This window comes from Pelobates fuscus, chromosome 2 (genome assembly GCF_036172605.1).
Source record: "Pelobates fuscus isolate aPelFus1 chromosome 2, aPelFus1.pri, whole genome shotgun sequence".
Taxonomy (NCBI): domain Eukaryota; kingdom Metazoa; phylum Chordata; class Amphibia; order Anura; family Pelobatidae; genus Pelobates; species Pelobates fuscus.
Window position 1 is genome coordinate 15736627 of NC_086318.1, and position 15987 is coordinate 15752613.

The following is a 15987-nucleotide window of genomic DNA, read 5'->3' on the forward strand; positions in this document are numbered from 1 at the left end:
TAAGAAACTGGGGTAATTGTCACTGATTGGACAATACAAAGTCTGGGTAACTGGCACGATTGGACAATACAAACTCTGGGTAACTGTCACTGATTGGACAATACAAACTCTGGGTAACTGTCACTGATTGGACAATACAAACTCTGGGTAACTGTCACTGATTGGACTATATAAAGTATAGGTAACTGTCACTGATTAGACTGGAAAAGGCCTAGCAGTGCTATGATAAAAGCAGTTATAACCTGGCAAGTCAGAACTCCTTACCTTCTCTTTTCTAACAATCACACAACTTGTCTAGGCAGTTTGTGGAAAAGCAGAAAAATCTAGCAGCAATCACTAAAACATGCTTTAATGCTATATTATAATGCTGGTAACAGAGGACAATGCGGTTTGTTTTTGTCAGCCTATGTGCCAGGAATAAGACCCATGCGTGTGCTATGAGCCAGCAAGGGAGGTGGAGTGGGGAAGGAATATAAGGATCAATACATTACTAGAACATTAACACAGAAGACCAAAGGGAACGGATATTCATGGATTGCTGTTCAAGGACCCTCTCTCTGTCTTTGTGATGTTTATTTACCATTTAATAAACTAAGATTATGAATAATGGTTTGCAGCCTGCACTGGTATACTCTTGGAATCAGTGCATCTGAATTGTGCCATTCATGTTATTTCAATAATCATCCTGTCACTGTATCTCTTAGCATTTTCTTGGCCATTTATAAGATGGTGCCCCAGGAAGAGGATCACAATGCAGTAAGATAAGGACTTGGGTAGACCGATGGGAACTCTACATGCGACAACGTAATAAAGCAAACTTTTTGTAGCTACTTGTGTTTTCTGAAAATCACAGTGAGAAGCGAGGAAGCGCCTCTAGCGGCTGTCAATGAGACAGCCACTGGAGGCTGGATTAACCCTATTGTAAACATAGCAGTTTCTCTGATGTTTACAGCAGAAATGGTTAATCCTAGGTGGACCTGGCACCCAGACCACTTGATTAATCTGAAGTGGTCTGGGTGCCTATAGTGGTCCTTTAATGGGCATGTGAATGAATAAAAAATGTATCCTTCCATATGAGCTCTCCTCAGACCAGAAATATCGGAAACATCCTCATTGCCCTCAATGAAAAGCCCAAAATATATTACACAAAACATCATGGTTTTACAGCAGAGGTAGCCCAAGGTAAATCCTGACATATTGCAGGACTATAATCCCATAATGCTCTGTCAGCCTAAAGGATTGCAACGCATCAAAGAAGTTGACACAAGACCATGCTGCACACCCACGTAACGACAAATCTGCCTCGAGGTACGCACTCCTCATTTTTTAGAGTGTACCCACATCTTACACTGCAAGTGTTGGCATATAGTTTATGGATTCCTCTTGAACTTATTTTCTGTCTAAAATGGATCAATAAAACGAGATTGTTAAAAAAAAAAAAAAAAAAAAAAAACACTCAATCTCCAGTAATGGAACCAGAGGTGGCAATATCAACTGACCTGAGTTCATCCAGTTCTTTCTTCTTCTTCACGTCTTCTTTTTCTTTCTTTTTAACTTCCTGAATCTGTGCTTTCTTTTCATTTCGTTCCTCACGGTCTCTTGATTCCTTCTCTGCAGCGAAGTCAGGATAACGCTCATCCTTGGTCTTCTCCAGCCGGTTCAAGACCTCGTTCACTTTCTTCTCCACCATCACACTTTTCACCTGGAGATTTCAGTGAAGCATAGAGGGTAATGAGACAGCAACCCAAGAAAACCATCAAATTCAGAACAAGAAATCACAAGAACAAGAGACTGAATTAATTATTAATTCCATAAACTGTGTTTGGAGATTGCAGCCTTTGTAAAGCCTTAAATGCCATGTGTACAGTCCTTGGGGGGTCACAATCTTTGCATTTACGAGGGGAGAGTTTATGAAGCAAACGCTGCAGGCCGCTCGGAAGTCTAAGAAACGGCAATGTTTACATTCTGCCTAACCAGGTCTTTAGAGGTGGAGGACACCAAACATGACAAATATGATTCTGACAATCAAATAATTTAGAGCACTTGATTTGTGGATTTCGAAGACTGCCAAGCATGCTTTGTAGGCCCATTACTACTCTCCGTGATAAGCATTGGATTGGACTACAGGTCATCGTGAGCGGATCAGGCTGCAGTGAAGAGTCTGTCCCAGTGCTTGATTTGAGGGATGTGTTAAACACCCCCTCCCCAAAAGGGATCCCAGTAATCTATATATAACACTTGTTTTGCTTTAACCCCTTAAGGACACATGACATGTGTGACATGTCATGATTCCCTTTTATTCCAGAAGTTTGGTCCTTAACCCCTTAAGGACCAAACTTCTGGAATAAAAGGGAATCATGACATGTCACACACGTCATGTGTCCTTAAGGGGTTAAGGGGTTAAAATTTAGAGTGTTTCTTTAATAGCAATTTGGCTAGATGGAATATAAAAAAAAAAACAAAAAACAACAACTCCATGTAATCTTTATGTGACAACTACCTCCATTATAGAAGCGTATAATATCCAAAGTTTAAAAGGATACTCCACGCATTGTAAGAACTACAGCTTGCAATGGTGGTTATGGTGTCTGGAGTAACCTGGCTTCATGCAGTGATTACTAGTCAAACCGTGGGTTTAAAATCAGGTTTTCTGCAGCAGTATCCGGCTTGCACGACAGAGCTAAGCATGGCCATAAAGAACGTCAGCTGCCAATGAGAGCAGATCTATAGTGGTTATGGTGCTCGGAGTGTTCTTTAACGTACCTAGTCAGTTCTTTTTATATGTGTGTAATCTGAATAGTGTGTGCGCCATCTGCTGGACATTTATAATATGTTCCAGAAATTGTCATTTAACACTCAAATGAGGAAAAACTAACATTGCATACAAACAATGCTATTTGACTGCTTTGACATTTGCTTGTTTTTTTGTGAAATTTCGCTTAGTTAAAAACAGAACAAAGAATCGGAATGCTTACAAAATAATATGACTAGAAATTGAAAGCGGCACTTTATTTTGTTTTCCTTTAAATTTTCCTATATAAAATTATTGTACTCCCTCCATGCCACTTTCGTTATTTATGCTTATAATCTTTTATTCCTGGTCATCATTTTGTTCCCTGCGGTCTATGAAGTCTGCCTTCAATGGGATTCTTTTGACTGATGAATTGTGGGTGAATTAGCTTAGACACTTTTACTTAAAGGACCACCCAGATCGCTTCAGCTTAATTAAGTGGTCTGGGTGCCAGGTCCACCTAGGATTAACCCTTTCTGCTGTAAACATAGCAGTTTCAGAGAAACTGCTATGTTTCCCTATGGGTTAATCCAGCCTCTAGTGGCTGTCTCATTGACAGCTGCTAGAGGCGCTTCTCACTGTGATTTTCACAGTGAGAAGACGCCAGCGTCCATAGGAAAGCATTGAGAATGCTTTCCTATGGACTGGCTGAATGCGCGCGGCTCTTGCCGCGCAAGCGCATTCAGCCGATGACAGGGAAAGGAGGAGGAGTTCCCCACGGCGGAAAAAAAAGGTAAGATTTAACCCCTTCCTCTCCATCCAGTTGCACTAGAGTGCCAGGAAAACAAGTGTTTTCCTGGCACTATAGTGGTCCTTTAGTTAAGCTCTGCCTGTTACCAAAAAATCACAATCCCCATGAGAAAAAGTAGCTCCTACATGATCTTATTTATAAATAGAAATTAATGGACAAAAACAAAACTGGCAAAGTTCAGCGTCACTTTAATGAAGTTTTGCCATAGGAGAGATTTCTGTAAATTACATTATTAAATCCAGGACAAGGTGTTGCAATGCAGAGAGCCAATACATTTGATAGAAAACGTGAACAAAATAAATAAAAGCAGTACATTACATCTTTTTGCCGATAAAATCCAATCTGGCCGACATCCATGTCCCCGGTTTTCTTCAGATTTGCCCAAGGTGTGTACACAATGTTAATATTGTTCATTTTGCACCCTGGAAACACAGAAACAGCCAAACGGTTTATTTAAATCCTACATGTATTTCATATCCTATACGTATTTCTACAAGGAACCAAAATAAAGATACAGCATCTAAACTCTAAAAATAAAGGACATAAAGAATCTTATGAAAGGTTTAGAATAAAAGATTTTGCATCATTTGTTTAATATGGTTTGCCAATATTTTTGAGTTTCACCATTTACACCCAATATGGATTGTCATTCCACTAAAAGTGTGTGTTTTCAGCAGGAAAAAAAATCTATAATACCACACTTCAAAGCTTAGCATATTTTCCATGCGCAGCACAAAAACCTGAGCAATTAAAAGAAATTGTGGGCAGTGTTTTCGTTTTCAGTGTCCCATAACTTTTTGACAGGAACATACCTTGAATGCTGTTGGCTTTTACTAACTGAACGCAGTCTATCAGAACATCTTTTGGAATGTCTTCTATCGTCTGACCCTAAAAACACAAAAACTGCAGCGTGAGGGGAATCCCCTTTTCATTTTTGATTTCAGCAGGCAATGCATTAAAATGAAGCAGAATAGAAGTCCTTCATAATTCTATACCAGTCATGGCAAGAGATAAAAAGATTTGTTGAGGGATTTAATAAGTGACCATATTCAGCAATGTGTATTTACATCCTCGATATATTGTATTCCTTAAACAAAGCCCGCAGGAGTATATAGTTATCACGGTGCATCCCACAATAACCTGCAGGACACCTCTCATGGAATCCAACACTCTTTACCACCACTTGATCAGTCTCTACTATCACACATACAATTCTAGAACAAGTCACAGTTCATATCTATGCAGAACTTTCAAATCCTTTAGCAGATTTTCTTCTGATTGTGTTTTCCATTCCATACGATTTTCTGCCCAGAGTGTGGTTTCCGTACCGTACCATTCTCTCTAACCGGCATGCTTGTAACAAGTCCTCTATACCTTGTTATCTCAGCAATCCCCCACTCCCTCCCAATTTTCTGTGAAAAAGCAGAGCTGACATTGTAGCCTAAAGCCAATTTTAGTGGCTGTCACTCTTTTAGCCAGTAAAGGGACTTCCTGGGTTCGGTCCTGCAATCTTGTTCAGTGTTTCCACATTCTGCATGGAGACGCTGAAAGCTTCCCATAGACATGTATTTATTCAATATATCTCTATGAGGAAAGCGGACAGGCACATCATGGCGATTTGATGCGCACGCACACTAGTCTCCCACAGGGAAACGTTGGATTGGCTGAGATCATCATGAATGATGAGGCGGCATGGAGACCAGCACGACAGGAGAATAAAGCTGGGAATATAATCTAAATCAGTGATGGCGAACCTTTTTGAGCCCGAGTGCCCAAACCGCAATACATGCCAACTTTTTTTCCCTTAAAGTGCCAACACAGCAATTAAACCCAAATACTGAGGTTTAAGTTTAGAAAAAACAACTCGTACTGTTGTCCGAACTAATAACTTTTGTTTTAAAAGAACACAGAGTTCAATAATACAAATTTTAAATAATGATATAAATAAATAAAATTAAGCTTATATTTATTAGTATCTCCAACAAATGCAATACATACATACACACACACAGTCTGCTGAATACACACGCACACAGTCCGCTGAATACACACACACAGTCCGCTGAATACACGCACACACACAGACTGCTGAATACACACGCACACACACACACACAGACTGCTGAATACACGCACACACACACACAGACTGCTGAATACACACACACACACACACACAGACTACATTGAGGTGCTGTGTGTGGGGGGTGCGTGTGGGTGTTGTATGTGAGGGGGGTGCTGTGCGTGCCCTGGTGGTCCGGTGGTGGTAAGCACTGCAGGGGGAGGGATCTGTGATGCAGCTCCCCTGTCCTCCCGCGCGATGCTGTGTGGAGCATTGCCATGGTGACGCGCGGCAACGCTCCACAAAGCATCTCGCGGGAGAACAGGGGAGCTGCATCACAGATCCCTCCCCCTGCCTCCCGACATGGAAGCAGAGTAGGCGCCTGCCCAAAACAGGCAGGCAGGTGCCTACTCTGCATTGATGGCGAACCTGTGGCCGCGTGCCATAGGTTCGCCATCACTGATCTAAATCATTACAAGAACAAGATACAGTTAGGAATACATGTTTGCTCCACTAAAATACGACACTGTGTGCTGTATGCATGTTTGCCACAACAAATATAACATTTTGATAAAAACTATTTATAAATGATGAAAGCAGACACTTTGATTATCAAAGCAGCTAATATAGTATGCGAGACAGCAAACTACCAGCAGCTAAGTTACGAGTAACAATAGAAATCAGAAACTGATCTGAAACGGCCTCTTCTGAGAAAATAACATGAAGTGGGATAGCAAATCAAAGACCACCGTGATGTAAAATAATCAATATAACTACGAGCTTTCCAAATCCCACTGAAAGAAACAATGTTCTGGAAGGAAGACAGATTCATTTTAAGTTGATTATGGTCTGTGTTTGTTTGTAAGGAGTTAGACTTTCTTATTTTTGCTCTTGGGCTGTGGATATTTGCTGAATGCGGCTGTTTCAGGGGTGTGTTCCTCTGTAGCAGCTTGATTTAATTAGTACTCTCTACCAAGAATAATATTGTTTGTCTCCTTTCCTTCCCGATGTTTAGTTTTACCTTTTGTAGCCGGAGGTAAACATGAGCTGATGAGAGTTTATCCACGTGAAACCTGCACACAGAAAACACAAGGTCAGGAGAACGGGACAGTTTTCAGCTTAAGTAATGCAAAGCAGAGTAAATCTAGAGAACTGCCAGCAAGGCACAATATCGGCAACTGGAGCATTTGTTAAAATGCCTAAATTATTCTAAAATGTTATTAAAACTACACAAGCTTTTGGCATAATGGCTAGGACACCATGACATTACAATGAGGCCAGACACGAGCCCCAGAAACCATCTCAGCTGCCGAGTGGGGGAAATATTACAACTCCAACTAGTCCGTGTACGAGTGGTTAGTTATATATGTGAGTGACCGGATACTGTACATGTTTACGTATTTGCTTATTAAATTATTTCTTCCTTACAGCATAGGAAACTCCAACACACCAGAAAATAACCTTAAACAAAAAGACTCCAACAAGAAGCAGCTATAATCCATTGCTTCAATGTACCATAAAAAAACTCCTACAGTATTCATGTAATGGAGCTGCCTCTCCGTCAGGTTTCCTTCTCGCCAATATTCCATAGGAAGAATGTCAGACCATTCTAAACTCTCACATCCATGGGTGTGCCCAGAAACCTCTGCAGACCTGTAGCACTGCTGCAAGCCTAGCGCTTCTCCACAATAACTTATTTTTAAGGGACACTGTAGGCAACCAGACCACTTCAGCTGATTGAAGTGGTCTGGGCACTTTGTCCCATGTCCCTTAGCCCTACAATAGTAATTATTGCAGTTATTGAGAAACTGCAATAATTACTGTGGCGAACATAACCTCGCCTGGAGGAGCCTGCTTGCCAGCCTCCTGCCTCAGGACTATGGGAACAGCAAGATACATTGTAAAATACACTTTAAAAAGGCTCTGTTCGTGTGATTATATTGTCCAGGAACCGAACAACCGCACGAACTAGAGCCCACCCACGTGCTTGATAAGCCCAATTGACACCTTGTAACGAGTTCCACCGCAGTGTTCTAATCGTTCGTCTGGGTGGCCGCATTTTGTATCAATGACCACGAGGTGGCGGGATCTTGTTCCCGCGAACACAGGCAGCGTTGTTTGGGCATCAAGCTCATGGAACTGAAATTGGACACGGAAATTCCCGAACACCACTGGACTTCCATTGCCTGTGTTTGGTTCTGTACAACTTAGAAGGGCAGTGTTCGGTGGAATCGTTCCCACGAACAAGGTGAACAAGCCTCACGTGTTAACTATGGATTCCGTTTGGTATTTTATTCAATTTTGTACTCCCGAAAGAGTACGACTGCTAGCACTGATTTCATGGAACTATTTTGGGCAAGAGCCTTGTATGCAGTCGGTCAGAACCTTACCCCGGTGGTGTTCGGCTATGTTCGTGGGATCGGAGTGCTTTCTGGATATGTTGTGCGCTCAGATCCAGGCTTTCCGGGGATGCAAGACTTGTTGTTTTACATGTATTTTGGGGTGTTTTTATAAATTGTTATATTTTCTGTTCCTGTGAGATAATTTAATTATAAGTGTTGCTCCGGTAATTATCTCTCAGGCACAGAGGATCATGGGAGGGATTTCCCTGTATTCTTGTGTTGGAGACCCCTTGCAGGGCCTTTTGTATAAAAGGCAGTTTGTGGTCGCCAATAAACCTTGGCTCATGTTTGGGGGTGACACACAACTATACTGCTATATCACTAGCTCTTTTACTGGCTATACAGTTATACTCTCTTGGAGGAGAGGTCTTCCCACTGGGAGCTGGATCCAGGTGTTTGGTCCAGGGTGGGACGGGATGGTGAGACCTCAGCCAAGCTGCAGCGGCTACAGTGGTTACGGTGTGATGTAACAGTAACAAAAGCTGAAATCATTGCCACATTGGTTCCCTAACACAGAGTGATTTTGTTTAAACTAATTTCTTCCTCACTTTAAAACAAAAATCATATATAGTATTTGACCGTGTTTGAGAGAAAATGCAAGAACTAAGACAAATAGCATTTTATCCTTAAATATAAGGAATGCCAAAGGAATTACACTAATTAGTAAAATGATTTTCCCATTACAGAGATTAAAGCTATACACAATTCTATGTACTGATCACCAGCACAACACAGAACAAGTCAATGGTGAATAGGGTCTATCCTCTATACACTCTGTAGCTTTACTATAATATTTACATTCATACCATATATCCTCGGGCCACCCGTATTTTATAAGATCTTCATCTGCAAAAAAAAAAAAATGAATTAGAAATAGTAACTAGAAAATGGAAAGCTGTTTTCCTACAATATACAAATAAATAAATATAGCAAACAATGTGCGCATTAATGGTTGCTCCATCCACAATGAAGATCTCAGGGCACAATAGCAAAAGAGACTTTAAATGGTTTAAATTGTAAATAGAAGGTTGGATCACCCCACAGGTGAGCAGTCAGCATCCCATAAGGAAAAGCAATGTGGGGTGACAGCTCTATAAAAAGGATTTTGTCACCTAGTAAGTCCAGCGATTGGTTGACAATTATCATCCTCTGCCATCGGGAGGTTAAGGAGTTATTGAACAAAAGACATCAGTCACTGCCTGTCCAAAACATATGCAAATGAAGCGCCTTATGTAGTGGTAACTATTAGAGACTGATTTTTACATGCATGGCAGTTTCCCTATATTAAGGATGTGGACTCAACTGTGCATGCACGTAGGCGCACGCACACACATGTAAATGGCTGTTTTATTACATAATTGGATCCTTTTTTGCTAATGGTTCCTGGTGGCAGACTGCTGGGCTTGAGTCAATATGTCAAGCTATTGAAAGATTATATGGCTACAAGGGAGTACAAGTAAACAATCCCTAATAATAATAATAATCATAATAATAATAATAACAAAACAATTGTTTTTAATGCAAACATCAAATTTTGATTTGAAACAATCACACCAACAGCTGTTTAACACACTAAGGGTTGCTACCCTGCTGGAAGCCAAAGAGTAGGCAATCTTCAGAACATCTAGACCTCATCTCCCCGGTGGTTTGCCAGCATTAAGGAAATGTTGTCCACAACATCTGAAGTTGCAAAGGTTGCCTACCCCTCTACTACTTAATACCATAATAAACCACAAGGTGGAGCAAAGGCAGTAACCCTTTCTACTTTTTAATACCATAATAAACCTCTAGGTGGAGCCAAAGGCAGTAACTCACTTTCATACTTGTCCTTTCCCATGTAAATCGTATATGGCGAGGAGACAACTGCAGAAAAAAATAAAACAGAATTATTGTAGATTTGAACGTAGAATATTACATTACCCAAAGTTTGTTGCAGTAACTCCTATTACATATCAGGAACCTTCCTGTGTTGAGTAGATGTAGTATTGCACAGCTTGATAATCACGCAATAATGGAAGCCCCAGTCCATCTTACCTTCTTTATAAACTGGGAGAGTTAACGGAGGATAACACCGGATAGGAGAGCAGGGTATTAACGGAGGATAACACCGGATAGGAGAGCAGGGTATTAACGGAGGATAACACCGGATAGGAGAGCAGGGTATTAACGGAGGATAACCCAGGATAGGAGAGCAGGGTATTAACGGAGGATAACACTGGATAGGAGAGCAGGGTATTAACGGAGGATAGCACCGGATAGGAAAGCAGGGTATTAACGGAGGATAACACCGGATAGGCGAGCAGGGTATTAACGGAGGATAACACCGGATAGGAGAGCAGGGTATTAACGGAGGATAACACCGGATAGGAGAGCAGGGTATTTACGGAGGATAACACCGGATAGGAGAGCAGGGTATTAACGGAGGATAACACCGGATAGGAGAGCAGGGTATTAACGGAGGATAACACCGGATAGGAGAGCAGGGTATTAACGGAGGATAACCCAGGATAGGAGAGCAGGGTATTAATGGAGGATAACACCGGATAGGCGAGAAGGGTATTAACGGAGGATAACACCGGATAGGAGAGCAGGGTATTAACGGATAGGAGAGCAGGGTATTAACGGATAGGAGAGCAGGGTATTAACGGATAGGAGAGCAGGGTATTAACGGATAGGAGAGCAGGGTATTAACGGATAGGAGAGCAGGGTATTAACGGATAGGAGAGCAGGGTATTAACGGATAGGAGAGCAGGGTATTAACGGAGGATAACACCGGATAGGAGAGCAGGGTATTAACGGATAGGAGAGCAGGGTATTAACGGAGGATAACACCGGATAGGAGAGCAGGGTATTAACGGATAGGAGAGCAGGGTATTAATGGAGGATAACACCGGATAGGCGAGCAGGGTATTAACGGAGGATAACACCGGATAGGAGAGCAGGGTATTAACGGAGGATAACACCGGATAGGAGAGCAGGGTATTAACGGATAGGAGAGCAGGGTATTAACGGAGGATAACCCCGGATAGGAGAGCAGGGCATTAACGGAGGATAACCCAGGATAGGAGAGCAGGGTATTAACGGAGGATAACCCAGGATAGGAGAGCAGGGTATTAACGGAGGATAACCCAGGATAGGAGAGCAGGGTATTAACGGAGGATAACACCGGATAGGAGAGCAAGGTATTAACGGAGGATAACACCGGATAGGAGAGCAAGGTATTAACGGAGGATAACACCGGATAGGAGAGCAGGGTATTAACGGAGGATAACACCGGATAGGAGAGCAGGGTATTAACGGAGGATAACCCAGGATAGGAGAGCAGGGTATTAACGGAGGATAACACCGGATAGGAGAGCAGGGTATTAACGGAGGATAACACCGGATAGGAGAGCAGGGTATTAACGGAGGATAACCCAGGATAGGAGAGCAGGGTATTAACGGAGGATAACAGCGGATAGGAGAGCAGGGTATTAACGGAGGATAACACCGGATAGGAAAGCAGGGTATTAACGGAGGATAACCCAGGATAGGAGAGCAGGGTATTAACGGAGGATAACACCGGATAGGAGAGCAGGGTATTAACGGATAGGAGAGCAGGGTATTAACGGAGGATAACCCAGGATAGGAGAGCAGGGTATTAACGGAGGATAACACCGGATAGGAGAGCAGGGTATTAACGGAGGATAACACCGGATAGGAGAGCAAGGTATTAACGGAGGATAACCCAGGATAGGAGAGCAGGGTATTAACGGAGGATAACACCGGATAGGAGAGCAGGGTATTAACGGATAGGAGAGCAGGGTATTAACGGAGGATAACCCAGGATAGGAGAGCAGGGTATTAACGGAGGATAACACCGGATAGGAGAGCAGGGTATTTACACAGTGATCACAGTCCCATTAGCAACATGATGACTGTGTTTTCAATGTTGTGAAACCAGTAATATTTGTAAAACATTAGAAAAAAGGTCACTGTGAAAAAATGCAGATCCTTTTAAATGCCCTAGTCTTAAAGAACGCTCCAAGCAGGAATGTGCAAGAAAACCATCGCAGGACAAAAATAAAATGGCTGATCTGACGCCAGATGTATGAACTTTGTAAAATATTTTACGCGTTTATGTATAATCGTATTGAAGAAATAATAGTGTAGTATTTTAAAACTGTAGCTGTGATAGGCAAGATAAAAGATGTACAGTTTTAAAATACTACACTATTATTTCTTCTCTGGTTCTCTCCACGTATACCTTGTCAAGGATTACTGAAGAGCTGCACCTAACCCCTATATATAGAAATGCGAGAAAAAAAAAAAATTATAATAATTTTGTCTATGTGCTTTTTCCTTAATATTAGCTCCCGGCATTGAATGGGCTTTATTTACGCTATATTGCGCTGTTTAATGAGGGATTTTATGGTTTATGGCTTTTTTGCCAATTTCAGAAGATTTATTTAAAGGATAATCCACATGGTTTTTCCTCTTCATCAACTAGGATTACCTTTATATTTGATATAAATTTATTAGCATTCTATAAAATACAGTTGCAATAAAAAGTATGTGAACCCTTTGGAATGATATGGATTTCTGCACAAACTGGTCATAAAATGTGATCTGATCATCATCTAAGTCACAAAAATAGACAATCACAGTCTGCTTAAACTAATAACACACAAAGAATGAAATGTTGCCATGTTTTTTATTGAACACACCATGTAAACATTTACAGTGCAGGTGGAAAAAGTATGTGAACCCTTGGATTTAATAACTGGTTGAACCTCCTTTGGCAGCAATAACTTCAACCAAACGTTTCCTGTAGTTGCAGATCAGACATGCACAACGGTCAGGAGTAATTATTGACCATTCCTCTTTACAGAACTGTTTCAGTTCAGCAATATTCTTGGGAAGTCTGGTGAGAATCGCTTTCTTGAGGTCATGCCACAGCATTTCAAATCGGGTTGAAGTCAGGACTCTGACTGGGCCACTTCAGAAGGCGTATTTTCTTCTGTTTAAGCCATTCTGTTGTTGATTTACTTCTATGCTTTGGGTCATTGTCCTGTTGCAACACCCATCTTCTGTTGAGCTTCTGTTTGACAGCAGTGGCTTCCTCTGTGGTATCCTCCCATGAAATCCATTCTTGTTTAGTGTTTTACGTATTGCAGATTCGCCAGTGACTTTTGTAAGTCTTTAGCTGACACTCTAGGATTCTTCTGCACCATATTGAGCAGTCTGCGCTGTGCTCTTGCAGTCATCTTTACAGAACGGCCACTCCTAGGGAGAGTAGCAGCACTGCTGAACTTTCTCCATTTATAGGCAATTTGTCTTACCGTGGACTGATGAACAGCAAAGCTTTTATAACCCTTTCCAGCTTTATGCAAGTCAACAATTCTTAATCGTAGGTCTTCTGAGAGCTCTTTTGTGCGAGGCATCATTCACATCAGGCAATGCTTCTTGTGAAAAGCAAACCCAGAACTGGTGTGTGTTTTTTATAGGGCAGGGCAGCTGTAACCAACACCTCCAATCTCATTTCATTGATTGGACTCCAGTTGGCTGACATCTCACTCCAATTAGCTCTTGGAGATGTCATTAGTCTAGGGGTTCACATACTTTTTCCACTTGCACTGTGAATGATTACATGGTGTGTTCAATAAAAACATGGCAACATTTCATTCTTTGTGTGTTGTTAGTTTAAGCAGACTGTGATTGTCTATTGTTGTGACTTAGATGATGATCAGATCACATTTTATGACCAATTTGTGCAGAAATCCATATCATTCCAAAGGGATCACATATTTTTTCTTGCAACTGTATATAAATGAGTTTCATGAAAATGAAAGTAAAAATCTGTATGATACCTGGTACTCTGGGATCCGTGTGACGCTCACTTACCATTGCTTGTGAAGTAGAACACCATAGTTATTCTTTGAAAGGATATCGTGGCGTAGCAGAAAGGGTTACACGGTACAAGAACCGATTCCCGGCATAAATACCAACAGATATCTGAAATACAGGAGTAGACATGAGCTGGTTAAAAATAGACATGTTTCATTTCCATAAACAGCTCTGTTTAATCAAGTTCATGCAAGAATATTCTAAAAAATATGCAATGCTTCCTAAACTAAAGACAGGGTTTCAGCAGTCAGATAAACTTTAAAATTAATTACTTCATTCACACAAAAAACAAAACAAACATCCATCATGTCCCCATCACCTCGAAGCCCAGGTCTTACGACATGTACAGCTGGCAGAGCCCACACACCACAGTGGAGAGCAAGAACTCTATGGTACTTCCTGGGCAGCCCTGCCGGCCTCAGAACTGTGGCTTATAAAGAGAGAAGGTGGGCAGCTAAAACAAGGATTTGAACTCCACCCCCCTCAAAATGAGCCACGACAACATATAAAGAGATTTTGGAGGGGCCAGTTCCCATTACTTCCAATTAAGGTGTGAAATCAATTTATAATTTTACCTCACAATAAATGCATCTGAGAAAAACAATGACAGATGTCTGATGGTTCAGAGGAGATTTTTGTTGGTGTACAGACTCCCAAAGCCAGCTAATGGCTATTGATACAGAGATGCCAAGAAGTAGATTCCCTCTGAAGAACTCACAGCCCTCAGCAATACAGAATATATATGAATGTCACTGCCATCATGTCAGGCTAGTCATGGTCACGATATTCTCTAACAGGATGTGTGAAAATGGCTAGCATGAAGAGCTGCATTCCCACTCTGGAATGATAGAAAACTCCAACAATCCCTGGATATAATACTATCACCCTGAGCCGGTGTGCGTCAGGCAGAAAGCACGGCGTGCGTCACACAGGGATACGGCGTGCGTCACACAGGGATACAGTGTGTTATACAGGGTGTAACGGCACCCCCAGGCATAAAAGGGTTAAACAGCCGTTTAGTAGATGTAACGGAGCTCCGTGTACTCCGACCGAGTACCCTCCGTTGATGGATGCTCCTAGCGCTCTCAGAGGACTCCAAGCACTGCAGACGACACCACAACCACCGCAGGCTCCACAACCGCCGTAGCTTAACTGGAGCCGCGCCGTCTTCCTCCCACCCTGGATCGGCTTCTGTCCTCCAGGACCGTGTGGGGAAGACCTCTCCTCCAGGAGAGCGTATCCGGAACAAGCTCTTACAAGAGCTAAGTGATTAAGAGCTCAGGGGAATATGCAGCGCATAGCAATCCCCAGTGTGATATAGCAGTTCCCTCCAATAACGAGACAAGGCTACGTATTGAGGGTCAGAAGAGGTCTCAGGACTGGAACACCCAGCCTGCTTTTTATTAGGATCAGGTACATACAGGACACTCCCAGGGGGAGGATGAAATTGACCAATCACATGCATGGTAACACCCCCACGTCTCCTCCCCTCAGATAAACACATAACCCAATTAAAACATACATTATTTTACCCAAGTTCTGGATGTACCCCAAAAACAGGGGGTACAGCTTTAAATCTGGTATCCCCAAATAGCCCTTGTTCAGGGGAACAGTCTGTCCAAAAATCAGCCCATTCGGATGGATGGTTCGGGAGATACAGGGCTCCAAAGTTTTGACCGACCGCACAGACCAACTAGCCGAAAATAGTTCCATGAGTTTTGGCCTTGCGGTCGGTCTCCGTTCGCACGGTAAAATAGACGAAATTCTTGCCATCCATTCGCATCTTTGTGGTCGCTAGAATCCCCATACTAAGTTAAGTATAACTACCGAACGGCCGGTCGTTCGGTAGTTTCCGTGCGTAATTCTGGATGTCTGGAGGTCTTAGCGGTATTCGCCTGTTTGTGCTTCCGATTTCAGTTCCATGCGTTCACAGGCAAACACCGCTGTTCGCACGCAAGATGGCCGCGAACACGTGGAAAAGTCCCGAAATGGCGGCCACCTATTCAGAGCACAAAGAATTCGCATGAAATCATGCGAACGGCTGTATTCTCCAGTAATGGCATTCTCATGCACTATATTCGCCTAAATCCCCTGG

At 42.3% G+C, this 15987-nt stretch overlaps 2 protein-coding genes across 2 annotated transcripts in view; both read right to left on the reverse strand.

The window, feature by feature from the left end:
- The window catches only part of CLU (clusterin), a 577758-nt gene that overhangs the window by 361753 nt on the left and 200018 nt on the right, over window positions 1–15987 (reverse strand). The gene's annotated exons all lie outside the window — the stretch shown is intronic.
- CCDC25 (coiled-coil domain containing 25) overlaps window positions 1–15987 on the reverse strand; it is a 37490-nt gene that overhangs the window by 13465 nt on the left and 8038 nt on the right. The window contains exons 2-8 of the mRNA XM_063441970.1: window positions 13890–14000; window positions 9822–9869; window positions 8813–8852; window positions 6626–6677; window positions 4355–4430; window positions 3861–3964; window positions 1500–1702 (exon numbers count right to left, since the gene is read on the reverse strand). Of these exons, the coding sequence (XP_063298040.1) occupies window positions 1500–1702; window positions 3861–3964; window positions 4355–4430; window positions 6626–6677; window positions 8813–8852; window positions 9822–9869; window positions 13890–13914 (548 nt within the window). The 5' untranslated portion in view covers window positions 13915–14000. The remainder of the gene's footprint in view (window positions 1–1499; window positions 1703–3860; window positions 3965–4354; window positions 4431–6625; window positions 6678–8812; window positions 8853–9821; window positions 9870–13889; window positions 14001–15987) is intronic.